The sequence below is a fragment of the Brachyhypopomus gauderio genome, chromosome 14, assembly GCF_052324685.1.
Source record: "Brachyhypopomus gauderio isolate BG-103 chromosome 14, BGAUD_0.2, whole genome shotgun sequence".
Taxonomy (NCBI): domain Eukaryota; kingdom Metazoa; phylum Chordata; class Actinopteri; order Gymnotiformes; family Hypopomidae; genus Brachyhypopomus; species Brachyhypopomus gauderio.
Window position 1 is genome coordinate 13,656,034 of NC_135224.1, and position 24,341 is coordinate 13,680,374.

Here is a 24,341-nt window from a genome sequence, read left to right on the forward strand (position 1 = left end):
GTAACAGGAGATGGAAGCAAGTCAGTGCGTCTGAATGAACTGAGAGCACCGTGAGGTGAGGTAGCCTATAACACATGTCTCATTAGGGAAGAATTCCATTCTGATGCTCAAAAAAATCACTATAGAAATAATGGGCTTAGCCAATATGAAAAACCAACACTGCTGGACTCCACACTTTGGCTTTTCCAAGGCACAAGGATGAAGATTTTATACGCTAGAGTGCTGGAGCTCAACGCAAGTCTTACACAAGTGTTACAGGCCACAGGAAAGCTTTCACTTTCACTCCAAACACTATTTCAGACACAATTACTGAGTTGATGTATGGATTTATGCCACTGACTGAGAACATAGCTAAAGTGGGGAACATTAAAATCCAATGCTAAGTGCTCAGGATGTAACCATATCACTGAGCTTAATCTAGTTTTCGGTAGCATCCTGAAAACGTAGGCAACCCTCCACTGTAAAAACAATTTCCTGTTGATTACTGACTGTCTGTGTATCAGTATTAAATATATTTAATGAAAAATGTAATAAAATTTAACGAATAATTTTTTATGCAGATATCAAACTTACGAATGTCTTTCCAAACAGAGTGAACAGTGCAACAAGAGATTGCTCCTATTTATTTGGAGGGCAGAGTGTTTGTCTTGATGGTATCCAATCATGTTTTTACTTTTTCCATTAAAAACAACCATCTTCATACAGTCTAAAGTACAGTCAAACTGCCTAATTACAGTATTTTTTAACACAAGATAGAAATAGTACTTCTACAGTTAAAGGTTTCCAGTCAGTTGGCATTTCTTAAAATTCCCTATAAATGTCCGTAATTCACAAATTATACAGCTATGTACAGGAATGTTAGGCGAATCTGAATAAATTCTTAACTGAATCAATAACAGTATTGTGGTATATAGTAGGCTTTAAACAAACAGGCTTTTTACAGCAAAACATCTCAGGGAAAATTTACATGATGAATCAGTTACCAAGTGCCAAAGAGACTAGATCAGTTGCTAAAAGTTGATTAAAACTAAAAATTATAAAATAAAAAAAAAAACCAAACAAAAAAAAAACTCACTTTTTCCTTAGTGTAGGCTACATATGTTGAAGAGCAGCTGTGTTGTGTGCAGAGACAGTCAGAAGAAGATGACCTCTTCCTTTTGGGTGACGTTATGATGGACTGGCAGGGAGCTGTGGCTGGGATTAGTGGATTGGCCTGCAGATTCAGGTTGAGAGAGCTGGTTCGGTAGATTATACATATCTGACAAGGGAGAAGGAGAGAAAAGAAAATAAAAACAAATCCCACCATTATCTGTACAGGAAAGAAAGAAGAACAGAGTTACATATATAAATAAATAAACCTGCATGAAGAGTGCATTACCTTGACTGTGCAGATATGATCTAGTGGTGCTCTTTGCTCTGAGGACATCTCTCTCTTTACCCATTGCTTTGATTGGCACTACATCACACACCTCAATAGATGCTAAAAACACAAAGACAAAACTTCATTACACCACTGTCACCCCCATCATTTCTCCATCATGGTCTGCAGGTGAGATGAAGGAGAGGTTAGGCCGCGTTCCAGACCTGCGCTGTTGCAGCGTCTGTGTGAGCTCTTCATCTTGCCGCTCTTCTCTTTGTTCTTGTGGACAGCCAGTTTGGTGGGGATCTGCTGCTGCACGAAGCTGGCCCTCAGCGTCTGGTTGGTGGTGCTCACCAGCTGGATGGGGACCTCCGTTTTGACGGGCGAGAGGCCGATGCTCTCTTTGCGAGGAGGAACTAGAGGAGGCTGCTCCTGGAAGCTGGCATCAGTCTGCGGCAAGCTGGGACGCACATGTGTTTTGGGGCCGAGGACCACGCTGCCCGCCGTAGACGACGTGGAGCCCTGAAGTGGAAGCCGGGATTAAGTGTACACTCGCTGCTAACAAACTGCACGTTTATATGTCATTTGTCACTACAACGACAATGAAAATATTAACTTGATTCTTTTAGAGAATTAATTAAAACTACATCAAGGGCTCTAGACAATCTTAAATAGTTTAAGTGCTTTTTTTTCCCCACAAGTGCAGTATTTGAAAATGTCTAGACGGGAAGGTAGACGGATGTTAACTCTGACCTTCATGGTCTAGTCACTTTGTGATAATACAGTTTTGTTCTACACTGTGGGAAAGCTCCTCAATCTCCTAGCTGGTACCTGAGCGGGTTCAAAGTGGACCGAGCCCGGGTTAGAGATGGTGTTGTGCTTCTTGTACTTCTTCAGCTGTTGGTCTACCTTCTCCCTGTCCTTCTCCACCGCACGTGCAGAGTCCCGCAGACGCTCGAGGTTCTGCTGGTACTCCTCCTGGTTGCGGGACAGCTGCTCCCGCATGGCGGCCACCTCGGCCTCGTCGCGCGCACATTTCTCCTGCCGCCGCGCCAGCTCCTGCTCCATGGCCTTCATCTCCAGCTGCCAGAGCTGTCGCCTCTCCTCCCACAGGACCTGCTCCTGCCTCTGCTGACCTACCAGCCCCTGCAGCTGGGCCAGCTCCTCCCGCTGCTTATCCAGGTGTCGCAGTTTCTCCTGCTCCATGATGGCATTGACCCGCTGCCGTCCCGGCCGCTCGGACGCCCGCAGAAGCTCCATTTCGCTCTCCTGCTTTTCAGTCAGGGCCTGAGAAGGTGCAGAACACACACGCACACACGCACACACACACACACACACACACACACACACACACACACACACAAACACACACAGGAGTGAAAAGCCAGCGGTTTGATGGGAATGACACTAATACAAAATGTGCCATATTCACATTACCTTGATACTGTAGAGCTTCTGTGAGAGTCTGGTGACTGTTTCAAAGAGCTATGGTAAAAATATAGGTTAGTAAACAGGGAATGATTGAAAACCTCAATGTAAATCCCAACACAGTAAGGCAGTTCTTACCTGAGCTTTGGAGAGATGGGCAAAGGGCCAAGAGGGGGTCATCTCATCAGCCTAAAGGGAGGGAGCAAATAGATGGGGATTAGACCTGCTACAGGAGGGATGGAGTGAGAGAGAGAAAGAAAGAAAGAAAATACTCACAGACAGCTCCAGGTTGTCAAGGTACAGATCCCTGAGCTGTGGATCAGAATTGGGTCTCCTGTTCTGCAAGCCACTGCCACCTGCAACAAGTAGTTCAAATAGTCCAATCAGCTCAGAATAGCCATGAGTTCTGGCCACTGTGATGCAGTGGAGGCTCAAGGAGGCTCTGCCCATGTCATTATTCCCTGCAGGACGAACAGCCAATCAACGTGAATCGGGGCCCTGGTCTTCATATGCATAAGTAGTTAAAATGAAGAACGCCAGATGACAACCAGTGTACCAGCTTCAACTGTACATATTCACATCTTGTAATGATGTGTATATACACATCAAGAATCAAAATCATTATCAGCAGTTTAATGACTGACTAATAGGAGCTCAATTCTTTGTGCAGGCAGAACTACTGTGACTAATTTCCAAAATATGTGTCACGAAATAAGGCCACAGTATGTCTTTGTTAACAAATGTGTAACCATCCACTGTGAGTGATAGCTGCAAGATTAGGTCAGTGCTGCCTAATGGAAACAACACTGATCTCATCTTGCCTTTATCCCAGCTGCCTTTTAATACCAATTTGAGAGCTAGCAGTGGGGCAGTAGATAGAGAAACGGGTACAGTGGAACCTCAGTTAATGACCACAATCTGTTCCGAAAAGTAGAAGAAATAAAGGAAATAGAAATAATTGGTTCCCAGCTCGTGTTGACTCGCTATTATATGAAAGTTATAGGCTATATAGATGTTTTTTAATGAGAACAGTTATAATACTGTACAAATGGAGTTATATAAACACAAAATCATTAAAGAAAGCATTTAACCATAAAACATTTAGTAAACATAAATATCGTGCGGCAATATCCGACACATGCATACTTCGTTCAAACTCAAATCAATTGTTGGCCACTTCCTTTTCACTACACTGCTACTACGGCTCTTAATCTTATTTGGGGCTATGATTGATGGTTATATAATTAAAATAAAGCACAAAAATCACTAAATAAGAAGGATGCATACAGATAAAGATAACGAACGACCGATCATAACTGTCTCGAGCGCGATGCTGGTCGGTCACGTGAGATGTTGCATCTTTTCGTCTGAGATGCTGGTGGCTCACGTGTGGGTGACGTAGCTGTTCGCTTGAAATATTGTTCTCTATCTGGTGCAAAATGTTTACCAAAAGATTTGGTCGTTATCCGAATTGTTCGCTATTGGAAGCGCTAACTGAGGTTCCACTGTACAAATAAGTAGTGTATCAACCACTACAACCAGGAAACATGCTCCATCCACAAACTGCAAGTGCAGCAGAGTAGAGCCCGACAGCAGGGCTCCACACAGCAGAGCAACAGGAAGCTAAAGCTATAAGTCTCATTAATTTCATTGTGTGTTTATGTAACCTTGTAACTGCAGAGATCCCACCTCCTCCATCTTTCTGAACAATAGAATACTGGAGATCAGTCTACAATTGTTTTGTAGAGTCTACTTCATGCCTGGTAGCCAGTTTTGAGGCTCCGATTGTAGGTTCCTTGTGTAAATTGACTGAATAACAATGTAATTTGATAGCGCTGAATAAATCTTTAAAGAACTTGTTTGCAAAGAAGTGTAGGGGACAGCTAGCAGTGCTTAAGCCTGAAATCACTTTTAGTGATACAAAGTCAATCTCTACAAAGGCAGATAAGGTACACTATGACTTTGCAGGTCTCTGAAGAGCTGCTGACCATGCAAGTTAGCCAGAATAGACTTTACTACCAAAGAATTCTGCAAATTCTTCACATCCATTATTTATTCTAATGCATATATAAGTTCTAATGCAGTGAGAGTCTGTGTAGACTAGAAACATAGGTTGCCCTCACATTGATAATTTGCTTGTTGAGCTTAGTCTGCGGATTTAAAAAGGTGGGGTGTGATTTAAGTCATACTCAATGTCCATTGTTTTCTGCAGTCTATTCATGTGCAGTCCGGTTACATTAGAAAGTCCTCAGGTGTTTTTCCAGAGTTCAAATGGACCAGAGTCACATGTATTTTGTAACATTTTTAAAGCCTTTCTTAAAAACATCATCAAACACCAAAAATAAAAACAACTAGGGCTGCATCTATGTGAACAGTAAAGGAAGGCCTGCACTTGTCTATACATGATTGGGCCTGTATATTACTGACAGAGAGAGATTGAGGGAGCCAGAGACTATGTTTTGTTATTTCACTCCTTGTACACCTAGCACGCCTAACATGACTGCCCGTGTATTCAATGTATGAATGTAGTCTGCAAAGCCTGGCATTACATGACTGACATGACTGGCATGACTGACATAACTGGCATGACTGTAATGATTTGATGATTTGACTGACATGACTGATAGGACTGATGACTGGACTGAAATGATTGGCATGACATGACTTACATGACTGGCAGAACATGACTTACATGACTGGCATCACTGACATGACTGATATAACTGACATGACTGGACTGGCATGTCTGATATGACTGACATCACTGGTATGACTGACATATACTATACATATACTATAGATATGCATACAAACTATACATACATTTAGGTAGAAGTGTGTGTGTGTGTGTGTGTGTGTGTGTGTGGTAGTATATGTATTCAAACTATGACAACATATACTAATACATACATACATAAGTATACATAGAAACTATACTTACTTAGGGCACAGAGATGGGAGGGGGAATGTGGGTGAGAGTGTGAGAGAGACTGAGTGTGTGAGTTTCAGCCTGCGTGCGTGTGAGAAGGAGAAGGTGACAGAGGGACTTTACATGCATTTTTATGCATTGTATATAATACTGCACTGTAGAGCCATACGATAACCGATTTAGATGAAACTTGACAAATTTGTTCAGGATGGGATTCTGAATGGGCTTGTGCATTTTGGTCAGAATTGGATAAAATATGAAAGAGCTTCAAGAATATGAATATTATATGTATCGATGCTGTCCGTTAAAAAAATATTTAGCAGGTATAAGTGTCCTAAAATCCAAAATCTTTGGATTGTTTTTTGATTTCACACTCTGTAGAGTATTATAAGACTTTGCTTGACATGATAGTATGAAAATCCTAGGAGGAGTATGAAAAGTGATGATTTCAAACTATTAATAACTGTAAATAAACTGTGCATTTTTTAATAGGACATGTAATGGGAAAGTTGTTCGCACTACTGCAAGGAATCAAAAGAGTCTAATTGCATGTTCCCAAGTGGAATTATGTAGGGGATATACTTGCTTTATTTGCAATAGCGCCCCCCAGTGGCCAATCGACACCCGGCTGGATTATGTCATAGAGGGTGTGCACTTGTCCACACCCAAGAGGTTTCGTGCAGATCGACCAATGGTAAGCCTGTCAAACGCGTGCCGATCACTGATTGGCCGATTACGTCAGCCATTTTGGAAGTATGGCATGTCTGCTTTAGGACCTGGTTCCCAGAGGCCCATAGATGATGTCTGCCAAGTTTCATGTGGATCGGCCAATCTGAGTGCATGGGGCAAATTTTTGCATGTTATAGCGCCCCCTAGCAGGTGAGGTATGGCAACCTCTGCGAGCTGCCCCAGACCCTCAGAGGGAAGCTGTCTGTGAAGTGTCATCTCATTGCATGCAAGTTTTCTGCAGTTAGAGCTTCATATGCGCAAAATTTACTATTGAGTTTACACCCTCTCATTTGATTGGCTTATACTGACTAGGTAGTGATGAAATTAGCATTTTTGCTGGATAGATTTTAAAGTTCAGACTCTTCTGAACGTTTTGATACCACATATGTGCATGTATGTGAAAAATCCAGGGACAAGTTTGGGCTCAAAGATGTGTGCGATTTTGCACATTATGCAAATTAACTCGAAATCTAAGTGGGCGGAGCTAAAGGGTCCTTGAGGCTTTTTTGTTTGGTTTGAGCCAAGGAATCCATCAGAAGTGGAATTTCGTTTCTATGACCTACGGTGTAGGAGATATGGACCAAAACACAAAATGCTGCGCTATAGCGCCACCATCAGGCCAATGTGGGTCATTGTCTGGGTTTCCCTCATTGCACCTCTGGTGCACCTGTCTGCCAAGTTTGGTGTTTCTGGGCCTTACGGTCTAGGCTGCAGTATGCGTTTTACAGCCTGAAAAATAATAATAATAAGAAAAACTCGAGCAATTACAATAGGGTTCCCACACTATGTGTGTGAACCCTAAAAATCATAAAACCTAGCAAATTCTTTCTAGTGCCATGTCTACCTTTCTGAAAACGCAGTTGTATTAAATGTCCACGTCACCTGTTTTATAGTTAATTCAGAGTTATGTGAAGAATCACATAAGAACAGCCTACCTTGTCTACATTATTGCCAAGATGCAAAAGAGATCTAGTTCTAGCATATAATTTATATGTGTGTGTGTGTTACATGTGTGGTCTCAAGAGACTTTCCACATCCACTATTTAATTGCAACTAAACTAGTACATTTACAGTGGGCCACAGTATTCTCAGAACATGCTGTACATGCTCTTATTATTACAACCATTTCTCCTACAGCAGTGGAGCAGCCTTGCCTGGTCTAGACATCCTTCAGAGAGCACGCCTACACCCATGATCCAACCTGCCAAGGACAAACCTGCTCTTTTGAGATTACAAGCACACTTGAGATTACAAACTTGTTTCCAACAAGCATGAGAACACCCCTGAATAATGAAACAAATCTGGGATTATACATCATATCAAAATCTAATCCATGGGCGTGCTAGTTGAGGTAAATAAATCATGCACAGAATCCCACTTACAAATGACAAGATGCGAGAAGCACAAACAAGTAAACTCAGCAATGTGTGTTGATAATCACAAAAACACAGTAATGGTCAAAGTAATAAACACCATGTCTTACTTTTAGGGAATGCTTTGGGGAGGCTGTCATACCAAACAGAGGTGTTTGATCTTCTGGGTGGAACTGGCAGATCCACATAGTGTGGAGGAGGAGGAGGAGGAGGAGGAGGAAGAAGATTACTGTCACCATCCAACATCAGTAGCTGTAAACCCTCCACTGGGAACAAGAGAGGAAGAGTCCATTACTTAAATACAACCTGCACATATCTGTATCCCACACACTTACACTTATTTCATCTGATCACAACAGAATCATACAGGGAGAAACTGTGTCTGTGTAAAGGAAGCGGAGTGGAACTCTTGGTGTTTATTAAGTAACATATCATAAAATAAAAATCAACATTAATGAGTCAAATTATAAAGACACATCATATCTGAGACACAGGAGGATACAGATTCAGATTCCCTGCAGCATTTCAGTATAGAAAATAAAAGCCTGAATCACATGAGCAGCGTGTGCTATATGTATTTTTTATGCATCTCACCATCTTCTAAAGCACCGTTGATCAGTTGCGCCCCCTGCTGGAACAGTTGCAAGTGTTTGGGTAGAGTTGTACTATCAGTCAGTGTCTCAGCCATTTCACTGAAGAGCTGCAGCTTTCTCTGCAGGAGTTCTGCAATCTGAGCATCAGTATTACGCAGCTGCTCTGCTCACACACGCAGACACACCCACACAGAGAAACACATTGCAATAAGAGTCAAGTAACTTCTCCGAAACAATGATCTCTCATATTCCACCAGGTGATCTCCATGCATCAGATACATCAGTATATGAGCCGCACCCTCCCCCACATTACCCTGGAAGATGACGAGCTTCTCGGAGAAACTATCATCCTGCTCCAGTGGCTGACAGCCAACGTCCTCAGACGCATGTGTACATCTGCAGGACAAGAGTGGGAGGAACAATATAGCAGTGCACCTGTAATGTAATCTATTATACAATTACATAAGAGAATGCCAGCTGGTAAATAGCCATTCATCTTTGTGGTTTATCTCTAGATACTCTTGGAGGCCAAATAAAAAATAAGTTCTGTGTACATTAAACAGCCTGAAGAATGTAATTTGACTGTAGAACTGCCCTCCTGCCCCACACTCACTTCTCGATGGCCTGCCAGATGTCCTGTCTCCAGCTGAGACACTCCTCTTTGGTGGAAGCATGGAGCTCGTACAGGTTGGCGGCGTGGTCGGTGGTCAGGACGTACATGGCCCTCTCGTTATGAGCTGCTTCCCGCACGAGCAGTTTGTGCAGGGAGAGCACCGCGGGCTTTCCATCCTGCAGGATCAACAGTCGTTACACTCAACACGCATCGCCACACACAACCTGCTTCATTAACGCAGTAATGTGCAGATGAAACAAGAACACTGCAGACTCCTGAAGAAAGAATATCTTCACTGGAGCTGGCCACAAATTTAACTGAGATTCTTTTTAAATTTTAAGACTGGGCCACAAGCCTCATCAAGATCCAACACAGAATACAGAGCCTCTCACTATAGACAAAGATCTATAAAAATCAGTGTCTGAACAGAATAAGCAAAGTCAATTCTCACCAGAGATGCGAATGTAAACTTCTGGTCATTCTTCTGTAGCAGCAGTAGAAGATCTGACAACAGAACTACCAGGACATCTAAAAGGAAATCACATATCACATATCATCACCTCAAATATGTGTCAAATATATCACATATCATCACCTCAAATATTTGTCAAATATATCACATATCACCTCAAATATGTGTCAAATATATCACATATCACCTCAAATATGTGTCAAATATATCACATATCATCACCTCAAATATGTGTCAAATATATCACATATCATCACCTCAAATATGTGTCAAATATATCACATATCATCACCTCAAATATGTGTCAAATATATCACATATCATCACCTCAAATATGTGTCAAATATATCACATATCATCACCTCAAATATTATCTTGAAAATAACCTGTGTGTAAAATTACTATGTTTTTAAAACATGTCGTTTGCAGTCGTTTGCAGTGTTTATTTTACTTTTTAAGTATTTTACCTTTGGTCCTGGTTTGGGCCTTCCAGTTCAGTAACCCCTCACGGAGCAGTTTCCTGCCCTGATGCAAGAGGTCGTCCCTGCGAAACAACTGCCCGTTGCTCATCCTGCCCTGGGACTTAGGGTCCAGACGGGCGCTCAGTTCTCTGAGCTGCTCGTACCAGTGCACCTGGTTGTCCACCTGTGATATGGTGTCCTTGATACGTTCTAGGGCATTCACCAGGTCTCTGTGCTCCTCTGAACCAACTGTCACCAGAAAACATCTCTAAGTAACACATCATGCACAGCGATAAACTCAGATTTGGGTTACCTTAACCACCACTGAGATTTAGAATAAAACAGTAAATGTAAAATCATTTACCTTCAGTATTCTTAATAATTCTCTCCACCAAAACAGGGTATTTGGTGATGCGTTGAGTTATGAGGAGGATACCCTCTGGAATGCCTAACCTTCTCACTACGGGCAACTGACCTATTTTCTAACAAAAGAAAAGTCTCAAGTGAGTATCCACCACGCACCACAGAAACCACCACAGTATTGGTATCAATGATTTGTTTTTAGGGACAAACTTTTCTTTATATAAACATAGCACTGGTTTCACTTTTATGTTAGGGTACATTCCTGCTAATGTAAAATCTTTGCATCAAAAGTTTCTTATTCACCTGAATTCCATGAAGCCCCTAGAAACAAAACCTAAACAAAAATTGTTTTCAATATGAAACGTTTTATATGAAACTACAAAATATTGTGCTGCATTCATGCTGCACAAATCTCCAACAAAAGGACAGGATATCTGGCAAATTAAATGTACTGATTTTCACTATAGGGGAAAATCTCACTTTTGTGAGGTTGGCTGAACTCTTGAACTACAAAATGAACTACAAAAGGTTTTCCTGGCAAAATAATTGTTTTTCTCCTGTATTTTGATGAGTGGAATCCAAATGACAATTTAAGGTGACGTTTTTCACCCCCTGGTGGCTGGCTGACTTTTTAAACCTCAATATTACAGTTGATCATGTTCATTTAATTGTGGGAAGCCAAAAATTATGATCAGGATCAATATTTGATTCATTAAGCAGGCCAGGTTTAATTTAATTTGCCTTCATGAATTAAAAAAATAAATAAGCAAAGCATCAGTATGATGTAGTACAATGCAAAACAGTACTGTCGAGACCCTGGACACATTTTAATGTCAAATGACCAGTAATGTCACTGACTATGTGCAACTCTTAAAATAAATCTCTTTGTGAGCCCATGTAGGAGTTTGGCAAAGGGTCTTCACTCACTCGCATTGAATTCTGGAACTTCTTATTGGTCTGTAACTGGTCTTTGTAGAAGTTCACAGCTTCTGTGTGGCAACTGCAGAAGAAGCCGTAGCTGTCACGAAGCCTGCTCCCCAGCTCACCCGAGAACTACATGCAGAACACACAACACAAGCTCAAGGACTAGACACAGGAGCAGCATACAACTGGGTGGCAAGCTGGCTGGTTGGATAAAGAAACCTGTAATACATGGACCTTCTCATTAAAGATGCACGAGCTACGCAGGCAAGAGGAGTTAGTAAGGTCTGCATAAGAGGCCAGGACTGACCACTCCAGCCTGAGTGAGAAACATGCCCTGTAGGAGAACGTCTGCGCACAAGCAGCGTGAGCCACAAATCCACATGAACTAAACATGTCCAACAGCACAGAGTCCTTGACAAATGATGGGGATATAATGCATCAGGGAAATAGCACTATCTGTACATCCACTAACAAAATCGAAGCAGGGGTGTGCACGCACATGCACACAAACCCAAAAGAACACAAACATGCACAGATACACACAGATCAAATTAGCTCTGAGGTTAACACAGTACATCAACTAGAGTCTCACCTGAAGGACTGTAGAAAGAGATGCTAAAATAGAGTAAATAGAGGAAATCAAGGGGAGAGAGAGAAAAAGGTCTTCATCAACACGAAGATACAGCCCGAGGTCCACATGGAAGGAGTTCTGAAGACTGACCATGCTAGTTTGCTGGTTGAATTTCCACAGATGGATTAACAGAGCCTGTATGAACTAATGCCAGGATCAGACAATATTTTTTCTCCTTCACAATGTCCGATTAGACTACAAATCATATGGTCATAAATTCTTGCCATGTCTTGATCAGGAGACCTTCAACACTGAGTCTGATGCCAGCAACTCATGTTGAGTTGATGTTCTTGTGTGAGTCAATCATGGCTATCAAGAAACAACTCATAGCAGTTGTCAAACTAGCAAGAAAATACAAATAGTGCTAGATATTCCATTGGACTGTCATGGGGTGCTCCAGATGCCACATGGCAGCTCTTTGATTCTGTCAGGCTACAAGGTCCGTTCATCATTCCTGACGCTCAGGGGCCCTGGAAATTTGTTAGCTTTGACCCCCCCCATCCAGAAAAGAGAGTGCAATATCAACCCTAAAGCCTACCCAGCTTTGTCAAATGCATCTGGTATAGTCTAGTGGGTCCATCGGCCATCATAGAGATACCTGAACTTTAGAAATGTCTCTTTTGTAATTTCTTAAATTATTGACTTGAGTAGGTGATACACAAGGATAGTTCAGGAACAGGGACAACTATAAACAGATTACCTGAACATCTCTTCTGTCTATCAACAAATTCCAGTGGTCAAATGCAATTGATTTGTTGAAGGACTCCAGTAGAGGTCGACCAACATGGGTTATTGGCCGATATCTAGATGTTTTCTGCTTTATTTGCATGCTAAAATATCACACTAATAAGTGGATGCACAACATTTCTGAACTTAACACCATTTATTGAACACTGACTTGAACAATCTATATAATATCAATTCAACTGAAAAATATAAAAATATATATTTTAAAAATATATAAAAAGTGTAATAAGTGCTGCAACACAACTTTCTGCATTTTATATAAAACAGTCTTTAAATAACCAACTGTTAATAAAAACAAATGTTTTAATGCACTTGACTTGCCACAGTCTGATGTTTCACTGCATTGCTTTCATGATATTCAAATTTTATGACCAGCCAATATTAGCATATTAGCCAACCTCTAGAATCCAGTTCCACTCAAGTGAACCCAAGGACAAAGTGAAACTGAACTAGGCGATCTTCAAAAGATCATTACATAATTTCCTGTGAACACCCAATCATGATCGGCAATCCAAACTGCAATCTTTCTTCACAATTTTTAAATGCATGAGATTGTTCATATTAAATCTATGGACTTATCTATTTGCACCATTTAAAACATAATACGACATTTTCAAAATTATAATTAAAACCAGAGTTAAACCTTATTTTATAAAACGTTTTCAAGTATTTAGCAGCAAATTCGACACTAAAAGGTGAAGTAAAATGTGAACAGAATGTAAATTGGTTTACAAATAACCGATTTGAGAAATAACTGACTGTGTAGTCATCAATTTCACATTTACTCAAATCAAACTGTTTTTACAATGCATCTCAGATGAAACAGACCCTAATAGAAACATCTTGTTCAGTGCGCAAATCAGCACAAACACCTTGTAAGCGATTATTCTGCAGGTTTGTGAACTCATTGTGGATCCAATGTATTAGTAGATATCACTAATAATGTCATCACTAATTACAAATTTTGTGAATTATAAAAACATAAGTAGAAGAACATAAAATGTCACGATTTTCTATGATTCACTTAAAAAGTTTCATTCATTTAAAAAGGTTGTGCACATCAAGATTGATCACGGAGCAAAATGGTCAGATCACCCACCCAACCAAAGGGTTCGCCCTATCGTTGTGGATTCACTGGTTTGACGATGCCACAGCCATCCAAGCTGGGAGTCCAAGAGATCAAATCTGGTACTCTTTTCTAGCTGGGCCTTGTCAGAGTTTGTCAGAGTCAGTTTGCACTTTTCCTGTGTCCCGAGCAGCACGGAAAGACATAATGAGTAGCTGCACAGATCTGTGTGGAACTAGCCAGTGGGTGGAATAGTCATAACTATTGTCCAGAGACAAATGGGGTAAAAATTATTTTAAATACAAAACAACAAAAAACACTACTGTAGATCAATAACACAGTTAGCCAGGCAGTAAAGTGAGGACATATGCAATGGAAACGAGTGGATAAGATGAAGGTGTAAGAAGTGAAGCAATAAGGATCAGGCTGAAGGCCTTCCTGTGCTACCTGAGCTATGAGGATGTCTCCGATCCTCTGCATGTAGTAGTTCTTCTCGCTGCCCGGCTCCAGACACTCCCTACGCCGCTGCTTCAGCCGCTCCAGGAGGTTCTGGTGGTTGAGCAGCAGCTGGTCCAGACAGGGAAGGAACCTCCCCAGCTGGGCGTGGTCCATCTGCAGGGTGTGGCGCAGCTCGTGCACGTACACCCGCAACATCACCTTCAGTGTGCGCACGTGGTTGATCTCCGTCTGGATCAGCTCTAGCAACAACAGTGCAAGGATCAGAAATGTTTGACCAACAACAGCAGCTCATACATGACATCACTTACACTAGATGACAATCTCTGACAATAAACCCTTGGTTACACTTGGTTTTGCTACTATTAATTATTTTTCTACTTTGCTCGGTGCCATAGCAAACTGAACCAAATTAAATCTAGTCCACAACAACATATATACAGCAGATAAGCAGGTATTCTTATTATTCATCATGAAAGATGATCAACACTCTTAGCAAGGCGAAATAACTCACCATATATGACATCTTGTCTCTTAATTGCCTCTTTGGAATAGGCCGTTATGTACTGCTGATCAACAGCCAAACTCCAGGTGGGAGCCTCAAAGCCTCGTGCATCATCCTCCAGGTCCTCCTGCAGGGTGGGGAAGTCTACACACCACACACCCAAATGTCTTACACACTGACTGAATCCCCAATTCTCCCCATACCACAACCAACAAGAAAAAAGCACCTTAAATTAAACAGGTATGCATCTAAATCAGTCATAAACAAATCTTGAAGAGATGAGCACAAAACCAGACCACAGAATTCTGAAAATGCCATATAGGAAATGTCATAACCAATGATTGAGTGTCAGTGAAAGAGTTCACAACTAACCCTCGATGCTGATACTGTCTGTGATGGAAGGAGTCTGAGAGTCTTCTAAGACAACCTTGGGTAGATCAGTATCATCCATTCTGGCTGTAAGCTACAAAACAAAGAGTCTTATGTGTAATGACAGTTTAAATAATAATTATCCTGGGGGGTGATTTTAATTGTGCTATGGACCCTGATTTAGAATAACCTTAAACAAGCCCTAAAGTCATTCAGTTTTCTTAGTCCTGATCATGCTACTTTATCTACAACCCTTCTTTTTCTAGACAAGTGGAGATGGAGATGTGTACCTCAAGTCTCTCCATCATAAAGATGCTGTGTTATTCCAAAAGGTTTACGAAGATATCAGACACCAACTTTGTCCATTTTGTTTGAAATGAACAGTGAGTAGCTGTCAATAAACACAGGATGTCAAAGTGCCCTTAACCATGACACATACCTCCAGCAGAAGTGGTGGATGGAGGAAGTGTGGTGTTACAAGGTGGATCCGTACTGCTTGACAGCCATAATCAATGAATCAGACCAGAACTGCAGCTAGACATCCCATCCAGCACAACACGGTCAGAATTGAAAACTGAATAGTCCGAGAAAAGAGGGAGAGAAACGGGGAGAGACAGAGGGACACATCTTTTATAAAACCTGCACTCCGCAATATACACAGAAACTAACATTCAGTCCCTCAAAACAACATGAAAAACCAGATGACATTTTCAAAGAGGGAAATGGAGGGAGAGATAGCACTGCTTAGGCAAATTATATATACACTGCTCAAAAAAATAAAGGGAACACTCAAATAACACATCCTAGATCTGAATAAATGAAATATTCTCATTGAATACTTTGTTCTGTACAAAGTTGAATGTGCTGACAACAAAATCACACAAAAATCATCAATGGAAATCAAATTTATTAACCAATGGAGGCCTGGATTTGGAGTCACACACAAAATTAAAGTGGAAAAACACACTACAGGCTGATCCAACTTTGATGTAATGTCCTTAAAACAAGTCAAAATGAGGCTCAGTATTGTGTGTGGCCTCCACGTGCCTGTATGACCTCCTTACAACGCCTGGGCATGCTCCTGATGAGGTGGCGGATGGTCTCCTGAGGGATCTCCTCCCAGACCTGGACTAAAGCATCCGCCAACTCCTGGACAGTCTGTGGTGCAACGTGACGTTGGTGGATGGAGCGAGACATGATGTCCCAGATGTGCTCAATCGGATTCAGGTCTGGGGAACGGGCGGGCCAGTCCATAGCTTCAATGCCTTCATCTAGCAGGAACTGCTGACACACTCAAGCCACATGAGGTCTAGCATTATCCTGCATTAGGAGGAACCCAGGACCAACCGCACCAGCATATTCAAGATTCAAGATTCAAAGTGTTTATTGTCATATGCACAGAGGGAACAGGTTTCCTTAGATACAATGAAAATCTTACTTTGCTCCTCGCTAAGAATGCCACAGCAAATATACACTAAATAAAATAATATAATAATAAACCTAAGCTACTACAATAGAGAATCTTAAATTTACACCAGAGAATAAATTACAGTGGAACAAAATGTACAATGTATAGATTACAGTGATGTGTTGTAAAGTGCAACAGTGCGATTGTAGACATTGTGACAGTGGAGTGTCAATATGAGGCAGTAAGGTGCAAGTTATTCCTGAGGAAGAGTTCTTTATCAGTGATTACGCATCACACTTCTGTACCCATGTCTGGACAGTCTAAAGTGTGAGGAGTCATTTCTGATTCAGAACTCTGATTGCGGTGGGGAAGAAGGAGTTCTTTAATCTGGAGGTCACATCATGCTCCTGTACCTCCGGCCTGAGGGCAGAGGTTTGAACAGTCCATGCTGGGGGTGGGTGGGGTCCTTGATGATGGCGGCAGCTTTCCTTCGGACTCTGTGGTTGTAGATGCTCTGCAGAGAGTGCAGTGGAGAATTGGTGATCTTCTCTGCAGTCTTCACCACTATCTGTAGGCATCTGCGGTCCATCTCAGTCAGGCTGCCGTACCACACGGTGATGCAGCTGGTTAGGAGGCTCTCAATGATGCAACTGTAGAAGTTGGTGAGGATCACAGGAGACATCCCAAACAGCCGCTGTTGAGCCTTGCTGACAAGCTGCCTGGTGTTCAGTGACCATGTGAGGTCCTCACTGATGTGGACCCCCAGGTACTTAAAGCTGCCCACCCTCTCCACCTCGAGCTCCCGGATGAAAAGTGGCCGATGAGGTCTCCTCCCTTTCCTCATGTCCACTATCAGCTCCTTCGTCTTGTCCGTGCTGAGGGTAAGGTTGTTTTCATCACACCATGACACCAGTCTGGTCACCTCCCTCCTGTACGCTGCTTCATCTCCCCCAGTGATACGTCCTATCACTGCGGTGTCATCAGCAAATTTTAGGATGTTGTCGTCCTTGTGGGAGTCATGGGTGAACAGGGTGTAAAGAATATGGCTGAGGACGCAGCCCTGTGGAGTGCCGGTGTAGGTGGTGATGCTGGCTGAAGTCCTGTTGCTAATCCTGACAGACTGGGGCCTGCCCGTTAGGAAGTCCAAAAGCCAGTCACAGAGGGTGGGGTGCAGGCCGAGTGTGGAGAGTTTGTGGGTGAGTTTGTGCGGGATGACCGTATTGAAGGCTGAGTTGAAGTCCACAAAGAGCATCCTGATGTAGGAGTCTTTGTTTTCCAAGTGGGAGAGGGAGTAATGAAGGGCAGCAGCAACTGCCCTTGCAAGGGGTCTCACAAGGGGTCTGAGGATCTCATCTCGGTACCTAATGGCAGTCAGGCTACCTCTGGTGAGCACATGGAGGGCTGTGCGGCCCTCCAAAGAAATGCCACCCCACACCATTACTGACCCACTGCCAAACCGGTCATGCTGAAGGATGTTGCAGGCAGCAGATCGCTCTCCACGGCGTCTCCAGACTCTGTCACTTCTGTCACATGTGCTCAGTGTGAACCTGCTTTCATCTGTGAAGAGCACAAGGCGCCAGTGGCGAATTTGCCAATCCTGGTGTTCTCTGGCAAATGCCAAGCGTCCTGCACGGTGTTGGGCTGTGAGCACAACCCCCATCTGTGGACGTCGGGCCCTCATACCATCCTCATGGAGTCGGTTTCTAACCGTTTGTGCAGACACATGCACATTTGTGGCCTGCTGGAGGTCATTTTGCAGGGCTCTGGCACTGCTCCTCCTGTTCCTTCTTGCACAAAGGCGGAGGTAGCGGTCCTGCTGCTGGGTTGTTGCCCTCATACGGCCTCCTCCACATCTCCTGGTGTACTGGCCTGTCTCCTGGTAGCGCCTCCAGCCTCTGGACACACTGCACAACAGCAGGTGAAATTGATTCACAATCCGTGTTGCTTCCTATCTGAACAGGTTGGTTTCACAGAAGTGTGGTTGACTTGGAGTTATATTGTGTTGTTTAAGTGTTCCCTTTATTTTTTTGAGCAGTGTATATTTATATAAACAAAACAACAACAAAAACTCTGATGTGAGCACTAATATCAAATACCATTTGATGCATGATGTGTTATTAAACACAACAGCAGTTTATTCTGGCCAACCCAGAAGTGATGCTGGTGTTGACAAAGCATGACTAACCTCATAACATTTATCCACAATCCACCAAGACTGACTATAGTCCTTTGAAACCAATTCGACTGATGTGCTACTTGTCTGTCAAGCAAAAAAGAGAAAGGTTTTGAAGTGGTTTGCTCCAGATGGGATACTGGTATTACCATTAAAAGTCTCCAGCACTCAGGAGAGAAAATGTGTGATCTGGCTGATCTGGTGGTAAAAGCATGTTTGCTGTCTGGACTTGGTTCAAGGTCTGGTGTGCTTACTGCCTTCTGTATCCAGTAATAGAGTAGTGCACTGTTCCACAGCACTGCAGTGACCAGCATTAAGGAGGAAAATACATATTATTGCTTATAGCAGAAAGGATTTGATGAAGGAAACATATTATAACATTATGGGTTTGGCAGACAGGTTTATCCTAAAGAGCGGGGGGGGGGGTGTACTCCCTTCAACATGCAAATAAATAAAAAACAAACTCCCACTTGGAAACAACAGATAAGCTGCATGTTCCTATCTCCCACAGAGGGCTCATTCTAACATGCACTATTTAATTATAATCACAGAACTGGTCACCACAAATATAAAGTGAACAAACCAGAATGGCAAAGACAGAGGTGGAAATTCCAGGTTCAGAAAGTAAAACTGCTTCCCAGGATTTTACTCAAGCTTGTTCTAAATGTTCTGACGTTTTAGCAAAATTATACAATCACCGGCCACTTTATTAGGTACACCTGTCTCATTGGTCATAAATGCAAATGTCGAATCGGACAATCACATAGCAGCAACTCAACACATTTAGGCATGTAGACATGGCCAAGACGATCTGCTGCAGTTCAAACCGAGCATCAGAATGGGGAAGAAATGTGATTTAAGTGACTTTGAACGTGGCATAGTTGTTGGTGCTAGACTGGCTGGTCTGAGTATTTCGGAAACTGCTGATCTACTGGGATATTCATGCACAACCATCTCTAGGGATTACAGAGAATGGTAAGAAAAAGAGAAAATATCCAGTGAGTGGCAGTTCTGTGGGTGCAAATGCCTTGTTGATGCCAGTGGTCAGAGGAGAATGGCCAGACTGGTTCGAGCTGATAGAATGGTAACAGTGGCAACATCGGTCATTACAACCAACCGAGGCATGCACAAGAGCATCTCTGAACACACAACACATCAAACCTTGAGGTGGTTGGGCTACAGCAGCAGAAGACCACACCGGGTGCCACTCCTGTCAGTTAAGAACAGGAAACTGAGGCTACAATTCACACAGGCTCACCAAATTTGGACAATAGAAGATTGGAAAAATGTTGCCTGGTCTGATTAGTCTGATTAGATTTCTGCTGCGACATTCGGATGGTAGGGTCAACAATATGAAAGCATGGATCCATCCTGCCTTGTATCAATGGTTCAGGCTGGTGGTGGTGGTGCAATGGTGTGGGGGATATTTTCCTGGCACATTTTGGGCCCATTAGTACCAATTGAGCATCATGTCAACGCCACAGCCTACCTGAGTATTGTTGCTGACCATGTCCATCCCTTTATGACCACAGTGTACCCATCTTCTGATGGCTACTTCCAGCAGAATAACGTGCCATTCCATAAAGCGCGAATCATTTCAGACTGGTTTCTTGAATACGACTATGAGTTCACTGTACTCGAATGGCCTCTACAGTCTCCAGATCTCAATCCAGTAGATCACCTTTGGGATGTGGTGGAAGGGAAGATTCACATCATGGATGTGCAGCTGACAAATTTGCAGCAACTGCATGATGCTATCATGTCAATATGGACCAGACTCTCTGAGGGATGTTTCCAGTACCTTGTTGAATCTATGCTACGAAGGATTAAGACAGCAGAAGGGGTGTCCAACCCGGTACTAGCAAGGTGTACCTAATAAAGTGGCCGGTGAGTGTATATTCAAGCACTTCTTTACCTTCTCTCTGGGCAAAGCTTCTCATTCTTATGCAATGAAATACTCGAAATAATATCTCTCATTCTCTCACTTTGCATACAACCTCCATGGCCACATACTTCCAAGGAAGGAGCAACTCCTGGTTTGGGCCACACCTCCTCTGACTCAGCCATGACCAGGACACACCAGCATGAAATGTAACCCAGCCTGCTGGATAACAGTAAAAAAACAAGAAACGCAGGCTGCCCAACTATCTTGCTAAGGACAGAAATAACAAGCACCCTAAGCCAAAGCAAGGCTTGTGTTTCTGTCATACAGACACATGTGCATGCTGAACATGCAGTGGATATGAAGTAGCTATGACACCATTCAGTACCTTTAAACTACAAAGATTGAATCATTCAACTTGTCTTCGTTTCAATCTGTCCCCAAACGCAAACAAAGCCGAGTGCAACAGACTACACATGGCTTCTCGAGCAGGGATAGCTTAACCAACTGTGTAATGTTTACACACACTCATTTACCGGTTTGGTTACTATGTTATCAAACATGCCTCCCCAGTGCTGTTTGCAACTCTAAGAATGTGTCCTTTCTTTTACATGAAGGACAGAGGCTCATTCCCACAGCCACTGCACATCTAGGAAAGGGAGTTGTCTGGGAAGGATGAATTCAGTTGAGATTATGAAAGGACAAAATGGGTTTTGGACAGAAGAGACTGTAGAGAGGACAGGAGAGACTGTAGCACAAAAGAATGAAGGTTTGTGATTAGATACTGGTAGGAAAAACTGAAGTCAAAACTGATCCAAAATCAGATGAAAAGCAGTCCTAGTGTAAACTTGGCTGTGAGTAGTGGTTGTGTGGAGAAACAGCCATTCTAGTAAAATACTGGAGGCCCATTCTATTCAACAGTAAGACCACACTGAATGCTGTCCCAGGAAGGTTGTTATAGTCCTAGTAGATGCCCCGATTTCAATTCAGAAAGATTTTCTTAGTGGAATAAAAGGCTTTGGCACGTTCCAGGGGCCCAGCAGGTCAGCCATGAACAATTCAAGCTTCATGTTAGAAGCAAACTCTTCATAAAACAAGAGAATGTCCGTGACTCCATTGCAATTCTCATTTATTTTAACAGGCTGTCTGGCTAATTTAGTTGTCAAGAAAATATCCCAGGACCATCTAGTTTATTTAAAGCAAACTCTGTGTTCATTTGGCAATACTGAGCAACAAGGTGTCTTAATTATCAAGAAATATTGACATCACAAGGTCATTTAAAAGTCTACAATCCGAATTACTATGACAATTTGTCACAATGAGTTATATATTTAATATATTTTAAAAGGTGAAACCGAGAGTATGACTTGTCAAAAATGAAAACATCATGAAACGTAGATATGCCTGGAATGCAGCACTGATGTTACAATACCAAACTGACCTGCATTCCTCAGACCAGAGGGACGACACCAGGGCAGAAAACAAGTGCACACACAAGTAGGCGAACAAATAATAATAATAAATTGTTACACAGTGGATCTTATACGTTGTTTATGGTAAACAGCTCGGTAAACTGATAAACTATGAGCGAACTGTAGTAGCAACGTTATGAAAAAAGGCAAGTAAAACGATCCAGAAATAACAAAAAGTCCCAACAATGGACTTGAGAAACATTAGCCACTTCTCACGATACAATCACATTAACATCTTATTAAAACTACAGCGAACGCCAAAATATTGTCCACCAAATTAAGAACGAATTTAAATAGAGGCTAGCTAAGGTTATGTGCATTTTGGCATGAATCACCACGAACGTGAAACAGCCTTGATGTAACTTCCCTACCCTAGCTAGCGTTAGGTAACCCGCCGCACTTAAACCGGTAAGCGCTTAGCCACATCTCGTTAAGTTAGCCACCTACAGAGCAACTTACCATTCTGGGAATCCTGTCACCACCAAATTAAAACCTTAGCATTTCACGCATTCTATAAGCGATTTATTTCTGTGTGAAACACAAAACAGTCTTTATGACCGTTGTTTTTAACACAGCGTATGTGGTCTGTATCCAGTAAAACGAGCGCTCAGGCCGCCAGCACTGAAAGCACAAGCCGCTCAGACGGAGAATCGGAGCATCACGGTACTCGCGCCACCGTCCTGCGCGTGACAATGAAGGTGACGTGTTCACGCTCCATACGGCTCGTGCGGCATCTACCACACAGTTAACCACTCCAATGTGTGTCTATACGGCATCTACCACACAGTTAACCACTCCAATGTGTGTCTATACGGCATCTACCACACAGTTAACCACTCCAATGTGTGTCTATACGGCATCTACCACACAGTTAATCATTTCAATATGTGTCTATACGGCATCTACCACACAGTTAATCATTTCAATATGTGTCTATACGACATCTACCACACAGTTAACCATTTCAATGTGTGTCTATACGACATTACCACAGTTAACCACTTCAATATGTGTCTATACGACATCTACCACACAGTTAACCACTTCAATGTGTGTCTATACGGCATCTACCTCACAGTTAACCACTTCAAGATGTTACAAATTCAGATTTCAATATTACAAATAATTATCGTCTAATTAGGTTAGTTAGCTAGCCTATAAATTACTGTGTTTCCAGATTTTGTATTCGTAAAAATTATGGTAACTTGACATTCGTTTAAAGCAATGCTTATACTGTAAAAACATTTTTATTAACCTTTGGAAATAGTTAGCATACCGAACTAACCGTTAGAAAAAAAACGTAGACCAGTTTACGTACGGATTTTCAGTTACCATAGAAACGAAATGACGCCTGTGTAATTTACGGCATTTAATAGGTCGTAAAATACTATTTCCATTATAATGTAGCTGAGGAAATTTTGTTTTTAAACAACTAACAGGTTTCACAAGGTAGGTCAATAGTAAATTAACCTAGTTAGCTCTCGCAGCTTTAATTTAGCCACATCACTCGCTCCAGTTAGCTAGCTAGGATATTTAGCTGTTACGTCAATTAGCATAGATAGCCTGTCATACCATTGCGATTTTGGCCAGCTACTTTACCCGTTACTTGAAACGCTCAATTTTGTTTTCTTCTAAACAGGCGCCCCATGACTCAGGATGTTAATTAGTAACACGTCTCATTATATCTAAATTTAACTAGTTTCACAAAACACACCAAGAGCTAGAAGAAAGCACAGAGAAAACTAAATCAGATCAAAGGTAATCAACATACAAAAGAGGTATTACAATTTACATGGAGCCTGAATTGAGGAGGGAGAAGAGCTCAGGAATTTGCGAGGGCGCCAAGGCAGCCATGTGCAGTGTGCGGGGGTCGAGGAGAGATCGGAGAAAGTCCTGGCCTCTAGACAGCACAGAGATCTGGAAGCACAGGACACAACACTGGTATGGTTCTTTCCGCCGAAAGAACAACGCACATATGCAGTGTGTGTCCTGGGAATACGAGGAGTACTGGGGCTGTTGGAATTGATGGGACGATGTCATAGACTGGGGAGGTGAGAAGGTGACTGGCAGAGCAGCAAAAGGTCAAACACCGAGCCATTCATCCAGACCATGTGTGAGGAGATTCTGCCCAGAAACAGTCTTCATGAGTGTAGAAAACCAAAAGCCATCTTTATAGAATTGTTTGAAAGACTATTGTAAATGAATATAGAACAACAAACAACATTTACCCTCTGATGTCAGAAAAATAAATGTGATATGTAATCCATGCAATTTGCATATACTCTGCAATATATATATATATATATATATATATATATATATATATATATATATATATATATATATATATATATATATATATACCCAGAAAAAAACTACAAAAAATT

At 42.1% G+C, this 24,341-nt stretch overlaps 1 protein-coding gene across 2 annotated transcripts; it reads right to left on the reverse strand.

The window, feature by feature from the left end:
- Positions 1 to 593: 593 nt before the first annotated feature.
- On the reverse strand, positions 594 to 22,778 carry arhgef18a (rho/rac guanine nucleotide exchange factor (GEF) 18a). Of its 2 annotated transcripts, XM_076971965.1 has the most exons (21): positions 22,414 to 22,778; positions 18,613 to 18,687; positions 15,459 to 15,593; positions 15,023 to 15,113; positions 14,660 to 14,794; positions 14,137 to 14,387; positions 11,249 to 11,374; positions 10,323 to 10,440; positions 9,965 to 10,207; positions 9,477 to 9,553; positions 9,026 to 9,201; positions 8,726 to 8,808; positions 8,414 to 8,575; positions 7,930 to 8,085; positions 3,065 to 3,144; positions 2,927 to 2,977; positions 2,798 to 2,845; positions 2,192 to 2,647; positions 1,585 to 1,882; positions 1,379 to 1,480; positions 594 to 1,258 (listed from the first exon to the last, which is right to left on the reverse strand). In XM_076971965.1, exons 4-21 carry the CDS (start codon positions 15,099 to 15,101, stop codon positions 1,134 to 1,136), a joined length of 2,766 nt encoding a protein of 921 aa, XP_076828080.1. In that variant the 5' UTR covers positions 15,102 to 15,113; positions 15,459 to 15,593; positions 18,613 to 18,687; positions 22,414 to 22,778; the 3' UTR covers positions 594 to 1,133. The 2 variants fall into 2 exon arrangements, with proteins under 2 accessions (XP_076828080.1, XP_076828079.1); XM_076971964.1 differs by lacking the exon at positions 18,613 to 18,687.
- Between the last annotated feature and the right edge of the window lie 1,563 nt (positions 22,779 to 24,341).

Excerpts from the sequence above, each read along its gene's own strand:
- arhgef18a (XM_076971964.1), bottom strand. The coding sequence starts at position 15,101 with ATGGATGATACTGATCTACCCAAGGTTGTCTTAGAAGACTCTCAGACT. Across the intron at positions 14,388-14,659 it reads GAGACAAGATGTCATATATG|AGCTGATCCAGACGGAGATC; the intron begins GTGAGTTATTTC and ends TGTTGTTGCTAG. Across the intron at positions 2,978-3,064 it reads TTGACAACCTGGAGCTGTCT|GCTGATGAGATGACCCCCTC; the intron begins GTGAGTATTTTC and ends CCCTCCCTTTAG.